This window comes from Canis lupus, chromosome X (genome assembly GCF_048164855.1).
Source record: "Canis lupus baileyi chromosome X, mCanLup2.hap1, whole genome shotgun sequence".
Taxonomy (NCBI): domain Eukaryota; kingdom Metazoa; phylum Chordata; class Mammalia; order Carnivora; family Canidae; genus Canis; species Canis lupus.
Window position 1 is genome coordinate 68,950,680 of NC_132876.1, and position 19,291 is coordinate 68,969,970.

Consider the following 19,291-nt stretch of genomic DNA (forward strand, 5'->3'; position numbering starts at 1 on the left):
CACAGAAAATTAAAAGGCTTAAAACGTATTTTAATAAGTTGATGCTGCATTACTGCTCCATTTCTCAGAAAAACTCCAAAGGTTATCAGGGACAAATCAAACATGGTACACCAATAAAAAAAATGCACAGCGTAACTACATAAGATAGGCAAGGCTAAGAGCTACTGTCTGACCTTCAGCATACAGCAACCCTGTTCCCAAGATTGTTCTAAGCCTATCAAAAGCTGTGAACAGCATCATAGACATAAAAGGGCCATTCCTGGGTTGTTCTTACCCAGAAAAAAGATGGAGGCAACTTAACACAAGATTTTTTAAAGATACACTAAAATGAAAATCTCTAAGAGAAAGGTCTTCCTTAGGACATGAAGGGGTAATATACTGGATATAACAGAATCATATGTATGTTGTCTGTGACCTCTGTGGACATTTGCCTGAATTCCCACCTGTGAGTGAATGGAATGGGGCTAAGGTCATGGGGGATGTTTGTTTTCGTGGTGTATGTGGCAGTGTCTATGGGGTTGGAGGATATAAGAATGAGAAAGCAAAAAGAACAGGATGGACAAGAATGGAATGATCAAGATTAATGGGGGCTCTAACTGGATCCATTTTGCCATGGTTCCACCCCCCCAAAGACCCTCAACAATCACATGAGACTTCAGGAATGCACCACACAGAATCAATTAAACGATATACCACACAGAACTGATTTGTTAAATATCGCCCCTCCCTTGCCTTCAGCCTCCAGTAAACTCCCTCAAAGTAGTACAGGCAAGGAAGACCTAACTATTGGGAGGAATCCCTAACACTTTTCCAGGGCAGAATTCTGGCTAGTCCAAAAAGGGTCCTGCTTTTAAGGGTTTTTGGGAAACTAGACATTGAAATTTTTATTAGTATCGGCGACGTTTGTTTGGAGCAAATTCAGCTCCAGGAGCTGCACGGTTGAATGCAGGAGGGGTTCCACCAATTGCCCCAATTCCTTCCATTGTAGCAGCCTGGCCAAAGCGTTCAGTTGTTGGTGGGGTCTTAAAGAGAAAAAGAGCAATGTTACAATAAAATCTAGTCCCAAGCTTCCCACCCATTCCTAATCCCTCCCCTAGAGGCCATTTCCACCCCAACTATTCAAAGCCTTTGATGTGCTAAGGGTAACTAAGCCTGTTTATAGAGTTCTAGTGGATATCCCTGAATAGGTGGCTATCTGTCAGAATTACAGACCCACCCAACTGTCCCACCTTTTTTATCCCTATTCCTATTGATTAAACTTTTACTATATAAATGTTTAATTTACATAGGAGATTCCCGGGATCCCTGGGTGGCACAGCGGTTTAGCGCCTGCCTTTGGCCCAGGGCGCGATCCTGGAGACCCGGGATCGAATCCCACATCGGGCTCCCGGTGCATGGAGCCTGCTTCTCCTTCTGCCTATGTCTCTGCCTCTCTCTCTCTGTGTGTGACTATCATAAATAAATAAAAAATTTAAAAAAATACATAGGAAATTCCCAGGTTGAGTAAGTTCTACCTAAGTCCTTTTTCCTGAACTAAGTCTATATGGACAAGGACAAGCTAGCACTCTTCAACAACCTTAAGCACACCAAGTTTTAAAATTCTGACACTAGAACTGTAACTCTGGTTTGTATGAGCCATAAAATCGTTTGGATTCTTTTCTATTTTATGTGATTATACCTACCTAACCTTCTTTGCCTTCCTTCCAAAAAGAAAAAAAGAATAAAAAAAAAAGAAAACCCCCTGGTAGACCAGTCAAAGGCATTAACGGAACTCCTAGACAAAGTATAGTTTGAGGTTGGGTTTGTTCAAAATTCAAACAAAAATCAAGACCTTAATGGAAAACAATGGTCCTAAGAACTGATTATCTGTAGAAAAATTGTGGCAGGCAAAAAAAAAGGACTGTGAGAGTAAAGTCCTTTCTCCTATCACCATTTAGAATTACTGTAAATCTTTGCAGTTTATTACCAATCCCAAGGTTCCATCTGGCATCATAGTGGCAGGTCCTGGAGGAGCTGGGGTACCAGCTGGCACTGGAGCAGGGGGCATGGCACCTCTATTGTTTATGCCCATAGCACCTAAAGCAGAGTAGTGTGATCAGTACAAGAGACAAAGATTATCAGTCTCTGTGCAAAACAATTCAACAAGACCTCTGAGCTAAGGATGCTTGTTACTCTCCCCCACCCCCCCAAAAAAACGCTCCCAGAAATGTCAGCCCCTTAAATTTGGACTGCATCTGAGAAGGTACATAGTTCACCAGAAATGATACAAAAAAAGGAAATCAGAACCATTAACCCCCTAAATCCTTACCTCCCATAGCCATCTGCCCCATCCGTATCTCCTGTTCTCTCTGAAAAATAAGAAATACTCAAGACAGTCCAAGACAGCACTACATTCTACCATTCATAATACATTGAGAAGCACACACTAAGGGAAGCAAACAGAGTGAGAACACATTCCAAATACAATGAGATCAAGCTGAGGAAAACCAACATCTCCTTGCTAGTTGTGCAAGTTTAGAGCTATAAAGACATAACTCAGAGTCTCCTATTAGGAACAGAGTCAGTAAAAGACAAGGGGAGAGACAGTTGATTTCTTCTGGGCCCTCAATCTGTGTAACTCCAAGGACATCAGAAAACCAGTTAGGGCTGCTATCGGACTGGATTTTATCTTTGTGCAATGACTGAATCTAAATAGTATACATTGGTCCCAGCCCTTCATCCTGAATTGCCTGTGAGGCAAGAACTCCCCTTCGAACCTTACCTTTCCTTCCTATGAATTCTTCTTTCTAAATGGAGTTTCACAGAATGCAAAAACTGGTCATAACCTGGTTTGTTTTATAGTCCTAGTGGACAACTCATGGTGGGTTTATCATATCATGGCTGGCCTGATACATCATGGGCACATGGGAGATATACCGCATCAGGGAATGTTCCCTTGAATCCTTCCTGCTGTCGCCGCATCATTTCTTCCTGTTGCCGCCGCATCTCTTCCTCTCGGCGCCTGCGCTCCTCCTCTTGCCTAGAGAGTCACCAAGGTATTTAACAGATATTCCAGAACTTGAGCAGATTATCTTAATGGGGGAGATCAACAGCCTACTGAAAACGGTCACAGCTAAGAAACATGCTCAGCTCTAAAGCAACCCAAAGGTGTTCTTGTTGGGTGGGGAGGGGAGTTCTATTGAAAAGGAGCCTCAGGACACCAGCACTCAGCTGCTTTCCCTTTAGTGCAGCTCTGGGCAACTCCTAGGACCCATGGGCAGCTGAAACATTTCCCACCCTAAGGGAGAACCTGAGAAGTGGCCAGTAAGAATTTACAAATGCATGAGGTAGCATGGTAGTAGGAAACAGGAGACATCACCTTTCAGAGTTGTCAGAGAAAAAGGTTTGAGAGTTAGTTACCTGAGCTCCAGTTGCTTTCGTTTTTGCACTTCTTGGTTATGCAGCTCTTCCATCCTCCTAAGTTCTTCTTGACGCCTCATCAAATCTAGAACAACAATGGACTGATTCACAGTACTCTTCATTCTCCTCATATAGATCCAATTATTTTCCATAAACAAAGATCCAGAAAGCAAAGGGGATATATAATCCCTGAGTGGCCATCTGAGCTATCCAGATTCCAAAAATGAAGTCAAGCCTACTATTTCCTTCTCCACAAAAGCCAGTATTCTCTGCCACATCTCCAAGCTTATCTGCCTACTGAGATCAACAAAATATTTCAGAGTATAAAAGCAGAGGTTTAGGCATTTCTCTACCAATCGATACTAAAAATTGCTGAAAAGTCATTTTGTTCTTGTTCTAGATTTAAGACCTATAAGCATACACTCACCCTGTCTCATTAGCATGACCTGGTGCTCATGGCGAGCAGCCTCCATCTCCATCTCCAGCTTCTCACGAGCTTCCTTGATGTTGCGGTCCACTTGGTCCTGCTGCTGCTTCTCCATCTCAATCAGTGCCTTCCAGCGCATGGCATACTCATACTCAAAGGAGCCAGGCTGTGCAAATCTGGGTGGCTGCTCTCGCTCCCTATAGACAAGGTTCCTGGGTTATTAAAACTCTGTCCACGATCCCCCAACTAAGCACTGCATTCCTCCTAAGGGCCAACATTATGGCTGAGAGTGAATACCTATAACAAAGACTTGAATCTTTTACATATCCCTTTACAAGCTTCCTTAAAAATAGACAAACACCTGGCAGGGAACCTCTCAGGACCACATACTTGTGAAATTGCTGATTCTTTATAACCAGTTTCTCTGGAAGTCCCTCTTCATCATCCAACTGGTCCATGGGCTCCACAGTCACAGGCCTAGGAAATCTGGAAGAAAAAAGCTTAGTGTTAATTATAGCCCTACCAGGCTTCCTCTCTACATCTGCCACTGGCATGGTAAAGTAGTTAGAGGTCAGGCAAGATAATTAAACATATTTCTAAAGGAGTTTTTACACCCAGCCCCAAGTAACCAAGTTCTTTTAGTGGCATTATGTGGAATCTGGGGTTGATAGGATGGAGTGAGGCTTTAGATCAGCCTTAAAGGTGTTCAAAGTAAGTAGATAGAATACTTAGTTTAAATATCCAGTATCTATAGAACTCCACACAATGACTCGAAGTAAACGGGATGCTGCATACTCAAAACAACTTTTCAGAGTTCTAACACTTCAAAGGAAGCGGAGATTTAACACTGATTAAAAGACAACCTACTGAAAGACTGATTTATTTCTTAATCCTCATACTATGTCCATTAATTTAAGATTACACTGAAAACCCTACTAAGCTGAATTAATATCCAAAGTCTTTAAGTGAACACAAGAACATGTTTCCTAAAGGCTACCTCCCCACACCACCGATGGAAGTAGCAACCTAAGATCTATTTCTAAAAGTGACCCTTCACTTACGTGGTTAGCAGGAAAGAGCCTTCACTGCACCTGTCCAGAGCTTTCCGAGCAGCTGGCTTCCCTGAGAATTCAACAATGCCTTTTCCTGAGGGCCTTCCTCGATCATCCACGATGACTACAGCCCTCTCCACCTGGCCAAACACGGAAAAGGCTTCCTCCAGCAGTTCATTGGAAACATACTGAGGAAGGTTTCGGACTGTAAGGGATGCACTATGGCAGGCAAAACGCACACGCAGCTGCTTTCCACGAAGTGGCATGTTGTCCAATTCTACTTTGGCAATCTCCGCTAAGGTTCGTGTTTCCTAGAAAGCAAAGCAAAGTTAGAATAACTCAAGTTTGACAAAGACCACATGCACAACCATCAAGAGCCTAAAGTAGCATAGCCGAATACAAAATCTCCCCGCCAAAAACCCCGACAACACACAAAGAAACCTTAATAGTACTGAAATAGAAATTACATGTTTCAGATAATTCTCTTGGATAGTCTAATTGCTGACAGCCCTGCAATAAATCAATTGGAAAGTACAGAAGTTGATACCACTTACATGGTCATCAGTATCATAGGTTATCCTCCCAAGCAGTGACAGACAGATCATTGTGACAATGACCAGCCTAAAACCTACCTTTATAATACAGCAGCTAGCATATTTTAATTTCAGCTAGCTACATATAAGTTTAATGAGAATCATGTACACCCTCCACAAGACCTCTTTAGAAGCACAGACCCTCTCATATTACTAAAGTGAACCCCAGAAAAAAATGACTCGCCCATGGACTCTTGAATTAGTGGTAGATCTAGAATGAAAACTAGTTCTGACCACCACATCTAGTAAACTTGCTAACACATTATGTTCCTTGTTTATGCAGATAATGCCTAGAAAAGTTCCTCCCTCATACACACTTAACACATTTCCTAACCAAATCAGATTGTTAAAAAGTGGTTAGATAATAAATTTAATGTTATGCGTTATTTTAGCACAACTTCAAAAAATTTTCAAAAATAGATACAAATAAAATTGTCTCCTCGTGGTTTTAGTCGTGAGATAATACATGGGGGAACTTTGGAAATAAATTATATAAACCTTAATCTTACTAAGATAAAATAGAGTTGATAATTATTGAAGCTGGGCACTGAGCATATAAAGGTTAATTATACTATTCTGTCTACCTCTGTATGTTTGAAATTAACTATATAAAACAAAAGTTCTAAAGGACATATTTCAGTCTCTTTGCCCTAGACAAATAAACCTATGCTGTCCTTGAAACAAAACATAAACCTGTAAGGATAAATAAAAATAAACCCTGTGTTTTCTGTCCTGTTCTACCAACTACAGTTATTACACATTTAACAAACCACCTGAGAATTATTTCCACTGCCTTATTTTCCATATCTATCATTCCCCAACTTCCCCATCTTTCAGAGCACATACTTTAAAAGCCCAAGGTTAAAAAAAAAAAAAAAAAAAAAAAGCCCAAGGTTGCTCACCAAGCGGATAAAGCCAAAGCCCTTATCCTTATGAATGAAGACTTCGCCTGCTTTCCCGTATTTCTCAAATAGTTTCCTCATCTCCTCTTCAGTGATATCAGGAGGAAGATTGCCCACAAAGAGCCGGCTACGTTGGGTGAAGGTCTTCTCTCCTGGTTTCCTAAAATTCTTCAGGTCAATAGTCAAGCCTTCATCTGAGAAAATACACACAGTCACTCAAAAAATTGGGCAAAGAGATCTACAGTCATATTCTCAAAGAGCTACCACTGCCGCTAGATTACGAAACCGAATTGCTATACAGAAGTCAAATACCATTTCCCAATGCAATATATCCACTAACCACTTATCAGTAAATTGCACCCTAAAGTGTATGCATTTAAGATGAAAGCAATACACAGACATCTGGGAGTACTTCTCAATAGCTCTACTATGGGCCAGAAGCCACCCGGTCTAAGTCAGAAACAGAAAGACAATACAGAATGTATCAGTCAAAGAGAAAATCAATCAGGTCAAGGAGGCTTATGTCAGAAGACATCAGTTTTTAAAATTTGAAACATAACTGCTCCATTTTCCTAATCTCTCACCAATCTTCATAACCTTAACAGTTCCCATCCTTTCATGCTTGGGTTAATGAAATCAAAGGAAATGAGTTAGGAAGCAGAATTCTTTGTAGGGATCTCTGGAAAGAAAAGAGAGTTGAGGTTGGTTCTAGTTTGAGATGCACACAATAGGTACTCAAAGTTTGCTGAGTGAATAGAACCTGCTTTTAAAAAATGTTTACTCTGATTAAAAATGGGTTGGCACAAACCCCAGGCTGAAAGTATAACTCAGTACCAGACTTCTTCTATATTTTCTATCAGTCATCTGATGATTACCTCTAAGAACCTAGCTCTGAGGCAACACACACAGACATCTGTTTAGCAGAATATGCCAACACAGCACAGCAACTTGTACTCATCTGCCACCCAACATGTCTGCTTCTTGTTTCAGTGAATCACCCTTTTTCTATCCTAAGTATTAAGAAGTAAATAGAGGAGGGAAAAAGAGTAAAAAGTGTGCCCCAAGGCTTATTCCTTTATAACCCCAAGAGACTAATCTAAAAACCAAGAAACCTTTCCCAAGCAGGAACTATATCTACCCCCCTTACAAACATATACTCACTTTGGCTGCTGGCTTGTTGCCCATTTGCAGGTATTGGTGGCGGTGGTGGTTGCTGCTGTTGCTGCTGGTGGTGCTGCTGGTGGTGATGCTGATGATGCTTCCTTGGAGTATGGTTTTGCTTCTCCAAGTTAAAGGTTTTATTGCTCTGCATTTTTGCACCCTAAAAGAAAAATGTTAACTGTCAATACATTTAGAGCTAATCAGTCACCTTCTGATGATTTTTTATATGTTACTATCATTTCTGATATCCTGGCTTTTGCAGATTCAAACAACTGGTTATTTTGAACAAGTATGGCAAAGCAATACCATTCAAAAACCTAAAAACAACCAGACAGCAGTTATGTTGCACACAGAAACCAGACAAGTACTAAATGAGAACAGCTTGCATGAGAATAACTTTAAGAAACTTCCAGTTCACGAATTATATACATTAATTGGAAACTATTTTTCCCAAAGAAGCTACCCCCTAAAAATTAGCCCTATCATAATGTTAAAACAACAAGGGAAATAGATTCTACTTATCACAAAGACAAGGACTATTAAATCTTGTTCTCTGGCACTTTGCAGTCCTAGCCTACAGTAGATACTGTGGAACAAATAGCAGAAAAACTATGGGCCGTAGAGTTAGACATACTTAGATTTGAAGCACGGTCCTAGTACTCACTTACTAGCTAAATACTACTTAGTAAATCATTCCTGCACAAATTTAAGCTGTTATAAAGGGTATAATAAAAATACCTACCTCTCAAGATGGCTAAGAGGGCTCGTAAATATGTGAAAACACTAGTTCAGTACTGAACTATAGCAAGCACTTAGTAAATATTGTTATTAATCACAACAAAGATAAATGACTACAAAAACAATTAAAGCATCAAATTAAAAAAGATGAATATGCAATCATAATGTTAAACCACATCTAAAAATCAACATAAGGTTAAAAGAAAACAAAATGAAAACTCCTGGTACAATCCAGAGTGAATTCAAAAATTGATGGCTTTAAAATGGAAATTTTCTAATTGATCTGGTTAACAAGTTGAGGACCATCTTCCTCATTTAAGAAGAGTTCTCCACTAATAAAAGGGCAAAGCCAATTCTAAATCATTTCCCCTAAAAATAAGACGTTCTAGTCAGAATTTAGCTGAAGGAAAATGCAGAGAACTTTTTCATGAATACTTATTAACATTAGGATTCCTCTAAAATACAGAAAACTGGTTTCTTAAACAAAGAAAATGCAACAATAGCTTGGGAACTATTGATTCTGGATGATGGTATACGAAAATACTTTATGTATATAAAAGCTTTCCCAACACATTTCATATCATATCCCTCCAAACTAAAAACAACATAAATATCAAATTCTATATCCAAACTGTTTCATAAGACAAGTAATAACAAGAGCTTTCAAACTGTTCATATTCTGTAATTCAGGAAATTCTAACCCTAGAAATTAACCATAAGATTATAATTTTTGGGGTGCCTGGGTGGCTCAATAGGTTAAGCATCTGACTTTTTAAAAAGATTTTATTTATTTGCTCATGAGACACACAGAGAGAGGCAGAGACACAGGCAGAGGGAGAAGTAGGCCCCATGCAGGGAGCCCGTGTGACTTAATCTTGATCCCAGGTCTCCTGGATCACACCCTGGGCCAAAAGGAGGTGCTAAACCACCGAGCCACGGGGGCTGCCCAGCATCTGACTTTTTTAGAAAAAGATTGGAGAGTGAGAGAGGGATGGCTGGGTGGCTCAGTGGTTGAGCATCTGCTCAGGTCATGATCCTGGAGTCCAGGGATGGAGCCTGCTTCTCCCTCTGCCTATGTCTCTGCCCCTCTCTGTCTCTTATGAATAAATAAAATATTTTTAAAAATAAAATAAAAAGAGAGAGAGAGAGAGAGTGCGCGAGGAGCGCCTTTGCAGGAGGGAAGGAGCAGAGGAAGAAGCAGACTCCCCACTGAGCAGGAAGCCCAATGCAGGGTTTAGAAATGCTTAACCAACTGAGCTACCCAGGCTCCCCAAGCATCTATTTTGGCTCAGGTCACGATCTCAGGGTTGAGATCAAGTTGTGTCAAGTTCGCCTGCATAGGATTTTCACTCTCCCTCTCCCCTCCCTTCACCTCAAAAAAAAAAAATTTTTTTTTTAAATTTAAAAACCACATCCATGAAATAGTCACCGTGATGACCTTTATGGTAATGAAATAATGACTCAAGGAACGCCTAGGTGGCTCAGTGGTTGGCTTAGTGGTTGAGCCTCTGCCTTCGGCTCAGGGCATGATCCCGGGGGTCTGGGATCAAATCCCACATTGGGCTCCCTGTGAGGAGCCTGTTTCTCCCTCTAACCAGTGTCTCTGCCTCTCTCTGTGTCTCTCATGAATAAATAAATAAAATCTTTTAAAAAATGACTTAAAATACCCAAAATTAGAGGTAAGATTTTTAAATAAATTATGGTATGGTATTCAGTGGAGTGTTACACAGCATTATAAATTATGAAGACTATGTAAATGTGAAAAATGTTTGATGTTTTGGGGCACGTGGGTGGCTCAGTTGGCTATGTGTCTGCCTTTGGCTTAGGTTATGATCCCAGGGTCCTGGGGAGAGGAGCTCCTTGCTCAGTAGGAGTCTGCTTCTCCCTCTCCCTTTGCCCCTCTCTTGACCCATGTTCACGCCAAGCATGAGCGTGCTCTCTCTCTCAAATAAAATCTTTTTTAAAAAAGAAAAATGTTTAAGTTTTAAAAGGGAAAAGTTTAAGAGGAAAAGGATTTTCCCCCCTCCAAAATACATAATGTAGACTAGAAACAGAAGACAGGTAAAAATGAAAACTGCCCTGTTTATGGTCTATTGATCATTTTTTACCTTTTTAAAAAAAACGAACCCACCCAACAAATATTCACTGAATGCTTACTATCTGCCAGGTACTATTATAGGTGCTTGGGATGCATCAATGAACAAAAGCAGATTCTTGCCTTCAACTGTGCTTACCTTCCGGTAAGACAAAAATACACATAATTAAATTATATAGTACTTAATAAGAGGTAAGCACTAATGGAAAATAAAGAAAAATGGGGAGGGGGGAAGCAAAGTGGATAAGGAGCAAAAGGGCTAAGACTGCAACTTTAAACAGAGCTGAGGTAAGCCTCACTGGAAGCCAAGACTTGAATCCTATTTATATCATTCCATCAACCTTATGTTTCTCATTAATAAGGTACCTATTACAAAATACATCTTTAATATAGAAAACTTAGAAATAAAAAAGGTAAATAAAAATCCAAAGACCCACCTCCAGAAAACAGTTAACATTTACCCTTCCAGTCATTTATTTGCATGTGCTCTAAATGAAATATTATAAAGACTATTTTGCAACCTGCCTTTTCTACTTTATTACATGATGAAGAGCTTTTTTATGGCACTCAATCTTCTACTTTAATTTTAATGGACACAGTGTTTCAGCTATCAACCAAGCACCTACTGTGTTGGACACTTGGGTTGTTCCAATTTTTTTCACCATTATTTATAAACAATGTTCATAGCTAAATCTTGGGCACATCCATGTGTAAATATTCCTCCCACAATTTACATTTTTACTTATTTACCTTCCAAAACATACATTATCATTTTAATATAATGCAGTTATAATGCACCATTCTATATTCAGTTTTTCCTCACTTCTACGTCAACATAATTATAATTTTTAACAGCTACACAAGTCCATGTGGATATATACTAATTTACTAAACTACTCCCTACTACGAGACATTTAGGTTGTTTTCAGCTTTTTCCTGTCAGCATGCTGCAGTAAATAATCTCTTCTTGCTTAAAGCTTCTTTAGTTACTCCCTTATAATAAATTCTTAAAATTAGAATAATCGAATCTTTGTTACTCTTACCACATAGTGCAGCATTTTTTCCTCTAAAAAAAAGGAAATCATGTTTCTAAAAATAAGACATAAAGATAGGAAATTAAAACACAAAATTTATGAAGTCTTCTCTAGCAACAGTTGTAGATGGGGTTAGGTTGGCATTAGTATCAGATCTTTAACTATTTGAGTCCCAGCTATTAAAACACCTCCCTTCTGACTCCAAATTGGCCTACAGCAGAAACTTGAGCTATCTTCACAGCCATTTCTCTAACTAGGTCTTCTTACTTTTTTATCCCTGGCTAGAATCCAAGGAACCTTTTTTTTTTCCTTCAGCTTTTAATTTAGGAGTCAGTGGTCCCAGCCTCAGTATCTTCCATCCCATTCAGGGATCCACAACTTATATTTACACCTTAATAAAAATCCTCAGAGAGTCACTCAAAATGAAGTATTAAAAATTCTGTATTTACATCTTAACCAAACTTCACCACTCCTTTTCAAAAAGGCATTTTACAATTTCTTAGTAGAAATGATCTACCTCCTTGAAGAAAAAGTGCTAGGATATTCTAAACCATGTAAGATAACCAGGGGAGGTTATTTTTGGTTTTAGAACTGAACTAAGCCTGAACTAAGACAGTGGCCTGTAGTGGCAAGTAGCCTGGTAGTTAAGATGATAATATCAGATATTTACCAACCATTATATGCCAGGCACTGTGCTAAGTCTGCATTATTCTCATTTAGTGCTCAAAACTATTATTCTCCTGAATAAGAAAACTGATGCCTATCTAAAGTTACCCAAATGTGATGGAGCAAGGAGTGGAACTCACAATCTATTTAACTCTAAAGCTCATTCTCATCACTATGCTACCAATTAATCAAACTCATCTTGATTTCAAAGTTGAGAGTCCACAAACCGACTAGACATGTCACCTAACTTCTGAACCTCAGTTTCCTCATTTGTAAGGAGGAGGTAACAACAGCACTTCACAGGGCTAGTTATCCTAAGCACTGAGATCATGTACACAGCACTTGTTACTGCTGGCAACCACTATCGATATTTCTACATTCAGTTGGTGCCATAATTAGACAAATATCATCAATTACATTCTTCCTCCTCTTTTGGGTTCTAGCAAAAATCATTTTTACAACCAAATTGCCTACCTTTGTGTTTTTGAATAAATGTCTCCACAATGCTAATATTTACAATCGTTCTTTACAGTTTACTCTTTACCAAGAAGCCATTCAATGGGGAAGACGAAATAATATTGTATAAGTCACTTAAAACAGTGCCCACAAAGTAGCAAGTACTAAGTATTGTCCCTATCACTCATTTCTGATGATGACCACCAGTATAATTTGGAATTTTGTGCAGAAATCTCTACTGAGCAATAAATTCACTGTCCCCTAACCATTGGGCCTCTGAGAACTAAGCACAAAGATCAGAATCAAAGATTTGCCTATTTACCTGTCCCAAAGACTAACACTGATAAAGAACTTTTCTTGAAAGAAAATATGTACTGCTGGTTTAGAAAGATTGGGGCTATTGGACATAGTACGATTTCACAAATGTGGTTTAGGTACAAGACCAAGCACTACATCACACATATTTAAAATCAATTTTCAGGAAAAGAGGTAACTTTTTGAGTGGAAATCTGGTAAAAATTTACCAACCTAGATGGCTGCATGGATATGGACCTGCCTGAAAGCTGCAGAATGCACTAATACAGTCAGTTGTTTCTTAGGACCTTTCATTTAGTAACAAGGAAGTAGGACAAAGACACAGTATAAATCTGCCAGTGCCCGGCAGGAAAGTTGCCAGATGTATCAAATAAAAATATACAACATACAGTTAAATTTGATTTCAGACTTTAATTTGCTGTCTATGTGAAATCCAAACTTAACGGGGCGTCCTGTATTTTATCTGGCAACCCTACCCCCCCAACATCTACCTCAACTTCAGCTGAAGAGAGCAAAGTGCCACCAAGTCATCTCTAACCTCAACTTCTGCTAAGAACACGAAGGTTTCAGTTGACAATCGTTTTCCCTAGTGCAAAATAGCCAATAGGAAACTCATAAAATTGATTTCCATTTTAAAAAGTGATGCTATAAATGGGTCGAGTAGCTAGGCAACATGACTTAAAAAAAGAAAAAAGCATACAGGAACGTGGCCAGGGAAGCTGCAGGGTCTGGACTAGCAGATGAACTTCCCAGCTTAAGAGTTTTGACAAAGAAACATCGCTCGGGGGACGTGGGGGACGACCCATTTTTCATTCTGAATTAATGGCCTCGCGAAGCTGAGAGGAGGAGCGCCGACAAAGCGCCTCCTCCTCCAGCCGCGACTTCAAGGCTCTCGGATAATAGACCCCACACCCTCAGGCCCAGGGCGGCTAAAGGGCCGAGGAACTTACTGACAGAGATCAGAATCGATGATGAGTCGCACAAAGAAACCGGGCGGGAAAGGCAACGGAGTCAGGTTAAAGCAGAAAGCAAGGCGAGCTGAGAGCGATGGGCCCCTGCGGGTGGGCTGAGGAGGCCGTGTGGGCGGCGGGGACAAGGCCTCAAGGGGCCTTAGAACGAACGCCCAACCTCCCTCCAAAGCTAGCCTCGCCCTAGCCTCTTGTCGCAAAAAATCCTACTCCCCCCTCAAACATGAACTATGTCGTCCCAAAACTCACCCGCTACCGACTGTTCTCTCCTCAGAGTAACGGCGACGCTACACGGCCTCTACCGTCCCGAGAAAAGAGCGCGCGACCGCCGGAAACGAGACGACGGAGCTCGGTACCTCCCAAGGGGTACAAACTGGCGTTTTTGATTAGTTATCTGACTTGCCAATCAAGGTTTATCTCCAGAGGCGGAATCGTTTTTCCGCCATTTCTTCAATCCTATTGGCTACCGAACGCGAAAGATTTGAGTTCGTGAGAACGACAGATGGGGACAAAGAGCGAGGCTTTCTACTTAATGCGCATGCGCAAGTTGCCGTCCTCTGGAGAGGAAAAGGAAGGGGGAGGGGGATAGAGGGTCGGAAGGAGAGACATAAGGGGACTAACGGAAAGACTTGAAGACCAAGTAAGTGGTAGGAGAAGCAAAAGAGAGTGCGAAAAAGGAGAGAGGAAAGTGGAAAGAGAACAGGAGGGGAGAAAACGTGCGGGTAGGCGTGCTCTGAGAACTCTTGCACTGCGCCTGTGCGTGGAGCAAGAGTAACAATGTCATTGTATTCCGTGTGGTAGATCTAGCCTTTTCCTTCTGAAAAAAAATGCCCCGCCATGTTTCTTTTTTCATACTTCCTCATTAGGGCTTGCACTCTGACACTAAGTCAAATTTCCAGTTGCTTCTGCTGCCAGGTCTACTCCTGAAGCCCAACTGAAACAGTCATTACTATAGCTATGTTTATGGTTATAGTTATAGAAAGGGGTGAGGGAGAGATCGGGGATTGATACTTTAGTTTCTGTGATTACCCACAATTGTAACCACCTATTTCCATGGTAACCAGGGAACCTAGCAGTCCAAACACCACTATTGTTCTGTGATTTACAAAGAGATTCAACAGGTGTCATTATTGCCATGGATACATTGTAGACCACCAGATCAGACTGATTATTCTGTAGGATGCCAGTCAGGTAGGCACCTTCATTTTTCAGTAATGCCAAACTAGCCCTGTGGTTAATCAAGAGCTACAAGGCTCAACTAGTAGGTGTTCGTAGTTAGTTCCCGCTAAATTAATTCACATTCCAGGGTGTCCCAACTGGTGCCACATTATGTGGGACACAGTGATCTAGACCTGCACTGTCCAGTAGGACTTCTGCAAGGATAGAAATGTTCTTTATTTGCTCTGTTCAGTACAGTAAGTAACTACTGGCTATATGTGGCCATCGAGAGCTTGAAATGTGACTAGTGCGGCTGAAGAACTGAATTGTTAATTCTATTTAGTTTTAATTAGCTAAATTTTAAAATAAAATTTAAATAATCACATATGGCTAGTGGCTACCATATTGGACATATCTAGACCAACTGTTCCCAAGCTCTTTATTTAAGTAACCGCTCTGTTATGACAACAAATATTACCTCTATTCTGAAAAACATTTTCTTACCCTGCTCATGGAAAAAAATTAAATAATATCCAAGAGTATAAAGAGAAAAGTCTCCCCCTCTGGTTACAATTATAACCACTTTCTTGCATTTCTATTTTCTATGTTTGTACTGACTCAGTCAAAAAGAAATGTTTATACTTTTTTATACATGTAGGACTAAGCTAAGCTATACATAGTTATCTGAGCCATGACTTTAAAAAATACTTTAGCTCTCTTTCCATATAAATGCATAAAGATCTATGAGGACTTTTTAATATGAAATATTTTATAGAAACCCACACCATAGTTTTTAGTGTCTCTTAGTGAAAAAATACAAATTATAGAAAAGTTACTGTGGGTTCAGTAACACTTTAATGAATTTATGCTTTGTTAAATCACCAAGAGCTGCTTACATTGGAAAATATTTGGTATCAAATTGAAAAGGAAAATTGTTGTAAATGTGTGTATCTCCTCAAGACAATCACAACGTAAACAGAGAAATGTTGATGTAAACAAATAATTGCAATACTCTAGGCAAATATAATAGCACCATGTTAGAGGTAAAGTGGTAATAACTCAAAGGTAGCAGGGTTCTGCATGATTGGATCAGGAATGGCTTCACAGGAAATAATACTTTTTAAAAATTTTTATTTATTTATTCATGAGAGACACACATAGAGAGAGGCAGAGACACCGGCAGAGGGAGAGGCAGGCTCCCTATGGGGAGCCCTATGTGAGACTCCATCTCAGGACCCTGGACTCAATCCAGGACTCGCGATCCCAGGACTTCAGTATCACACTCTGAGCCAAAGGCAAATGCTCAACCACAGAGCCACTCAGGGGTCCCAGGAAAGAACACTTTTGAATGCAGTCTTAACCAGGAGGTTGAAGTCAGTCAGGCCAATTTGCAATGGATCAGAGGCAGAATGACCTATGTTTTAGGATATTTGACATGGCTGAAGAAAAATGGGGAGGCTAAGTGATAGGAATTTAGGCTAGAGAGATAGGCATAGGCCAAATAATTGAGGGCCTTTGCTATGCTTAGAAGTTTGTACTTTACTCTGTAAGTGATGGGAAGACATTGAAGAGTGTTTTTTAATAATTTATGTTGTTTTGTTCTAATTATAAAAGTAATATATGCTTATTGAAACAAGAGAAGTATGAAAATCATAATCCCATAATAGAATAATCGGTGTTAATATTTTGGTATATTTTCTTCTAGACTATCACAGACACATGTGCATGTGCACTTCTGTGTGTGTAGTTATATATTTGTTTACTTATGTATGTATTTATAGAAAGCAAGAGAGACAAAGACACTGAGAGACAAGGAGAATAAATTATTTCTGTGTATGATAGGTTTGAACTTGAGAAAGAATACTGTATTACTGTCCTGAAGCTGTTGTAAAAAAATTACCACAGAGTAGGTGGCTTAAAATAACAGAAATGTATTCTCTCACAGTTCTGGAAGCCAGAGTCTGAAATTAGTATCACTGGGATGAAATCAAAGTGTGGGCAGGGCCATGATTCTTCAGGATCTCTTACGAGACCCTAGGGAAGACTGAGTCTTGTCTCTTCCAGTTCTTGGTGGTTGTTGTCATTCCTCGGCTTATGGCCACATCCCTCCAATTTCTGCCTCCATGGTTACATGCCGTTTCCTCTGCATGTCAAATCTCCCTCTGCTTCTCTCCTATAAGAACACTTGTTATTAAATTTAGGGCCCACTTGGATGATTTCCCCATTGTAGGATCCTTACCTTAATCATATTCACAAAGTCCTACTTTTTTGCCATGCAAGGCAACATTAGCAAGCTCCAGATATTAGGGCAGGGATATCTTTTGGTGGCTGTTATTAAACTTCCCACAATCACCCTGGCCACAGTGGGTGGGAAATATTGGAGGAGAGAAGCTAGGAGGTTGGGACACCAGTTGGAATCCAATAACAATAATTCCAGGAATAAAATGAGGAAAGCCTGAACTAAGACAGTGGTTGTAGGGATAGAGAAGAGGAAACCAAATCCAAATATGTAGAAGGCAGGATCAAGGGGACTTAATAACCAATCAAATGGAGGGAGGTAAGGAGTAGAAGATTGGAATGATTCCCAGGTTTCTGTTAGTGGTACCTGGTTGTCTGGTTGTGCCCCTAACAAGGATAGGAAACAGGAAGCCCAGCACCATTGTGTGGGTTGGGTGGGGAGTGAGTCAGTGTAGTTTTGGTCAAGTTCAAGGTGAGAAGAACCGGCCAAGCAATAGAGGAAAAGGGTTCAAGCAAGGCTCTGAGAGGTCAACATTTTATAATTATTATTATCAATCACATAATATTTACTGAATACTTACAAAGTATTGAACATAGTAAGATGGGGGGTATTAGTACTAAGGATGGTTTCTGTCCTCAATAAATTACCAAGTAACTAAATAATCAGGAAACATAAATCAAGTTAAAAAAAGAGAAAGTGAACAACCTAGTATGCAAGAATGTACTGAGAGCTATAAGTAAAGCAACCTGTATTCAACATTGGACTCAATGTCTAACCAGGGAAATTGGCAAGAAAAAAATAAAAGGTATCTAAAATGAGAAGGAAGAAATAAAACAATCTTTATTTGCAGATGACATGATCTTGTATATAGAAAACCCTAAGGGATCTACTAAAAAAAAGTCCAAACTAATAAATGAATTCAGCAGGGCTGCAGGATATGAGGTTAATATACAAATGTAAATTGTATTTCTATACAACACTTGCAGTGAACAATTTGAAAATGAAATTAATGGTACATCCGTGTGGCTCATTCGGTTAAGCATCTGCCTTCAGCTCAGGTCATGATCCCAGGGTCCTGGGATAGGGCCCCCTGTCTGGCTCCTTGCTCAGTGGGGAGCCTGCTTCTCCCTCTCCCTCTCTCTCTGCCTGCTGCTCCCCCTTGCTTGTGCTCTATCAAAAAAATAAATAAAATCTTTGGGGAAAAAAAGAATATGAAATTAGGAAACAATTCCATTGATAACATGAAATGGAACAAAATGCTTAGGAACAAATTTAACTAAACTGTAAAAGTTACACTCTGAAAACTACAAAATGCTATTGGAAGAAATTCAAGAAGATCTAAATAAATCAACTTTGATTAACCAGATAACAAGTGCTAGCAAGAATGTGAGAAACTAGAAATCTGCTGATGGGAATATAAAATTTTGCAGCTGCTTTGGAAGATAGTCTGGCAGTTCCTCAAACAATTAAACATAAACTTACCACATGATTCAGAAATTCTACTCCTAGTTATCTATCCAAGAGAACTAAAAGCATATGTTCACATAAAAAATTGTGTATACAAATGTTCATAGCAGTACTATTCATAATAGGCAAATACATCAACTGATGAATAGATAAGCAAAATATGGTATATCCATACAATGGAATATTATTCAGCCATTAAAGGAACACATTCTGATACATGCTACAACGTGGATGAACCTTGAAAACATTATGCTAAGTGAAAAAAGCCAGTCACAAAAGACCACATATTATGTGATTCCATTTATATGAAATGTCTTGAATAGGTGAATCTATGGTGACAGGAAGTAGAATGGTGCTTGCATAAAGCTATGGGGGATGGGAGGATGGGAGAATATAGATTAAGAACACAGGCTTTCTTTTTTTTAATGATGAAAATAGGTGGGAATGCAAACCAGTGTGGCCACTGTGGAAAATAGTATGGGGGTTCCTCAAAAAATTAAAAATAGGGGTGCGTGGGTGGCTCAGTTGCTTAAGCGTCTGCCTTAGGCTCAGGTCATGATCCCAGGGTCCTGGGATCGAGCCCTGAATGGGGCTCCCTGCTCCTCTGGGAGCCTGCTTCTC

General features: G+C 39.8%; 1 protein-coding gene across 1 annotated transcript; it reads right to left on the reverse strand.

Moving 5' to 3' along the window:
- Window positions 1-9: 9 nt before the first annotated feature.
- On the reverse strand, window positions 10-14,193 carry NONO (non-POU domain containing octamer binding). Its single transcript, XM_072815891.1, has 11 exons — window positions 14,056-14,193; window positions 7,535-7,694; window positions 6,374-6,567; window positions 4,888-5,189; window positions 4,217-4,312; window positions 3,827-4,023; window positions 3,400-3,484; window positions 2,917-3,019; window positions 2,309-2,348; window positions 1,967-2,076; window positions 10-1,022 (listed from the first exon to the last, which is right to left on the reverse strand). Exons 2-11 carry the CDS (start codon window positions 7,683-7,685, stop codon window positions 888-890), a joined length of 1,413 nt encoding a protein of 470 aa, XP_072671992.1. The 5' UTR covers window positions 7,686-7,694; window positions 14,056-14,193; the 3' UTR covers window positions 10-887.
- Window positions 14,194-19,291: the final 5,098 nt, after the last annotated feature.

Excerpts from the sequence above, each read along its gene's own strand:
- NONO (XM_072815891.1), bottom strand. The coding sequence starts at position 7,685 with ATGCAGAGCAATAAAACCTTTAACTTGGAGAAGCAAAACCATACTCCA. Across the intron at positions 2,349-2,916 it reads AGGGAACATTCCCTGATGCG|AGAGAACAGGAGATACGGAT; the intron begins GTATATCTCCCA and ends CTTATTTTTCAG. Across the intron at positions 2,077-2,308 it reads GGGGCAGATGGCTATGGGAG|GTGCTATGGGCATAAACAAT; the intron begins GTAAGGATTTAG and ends ACTCTGCTTTAG.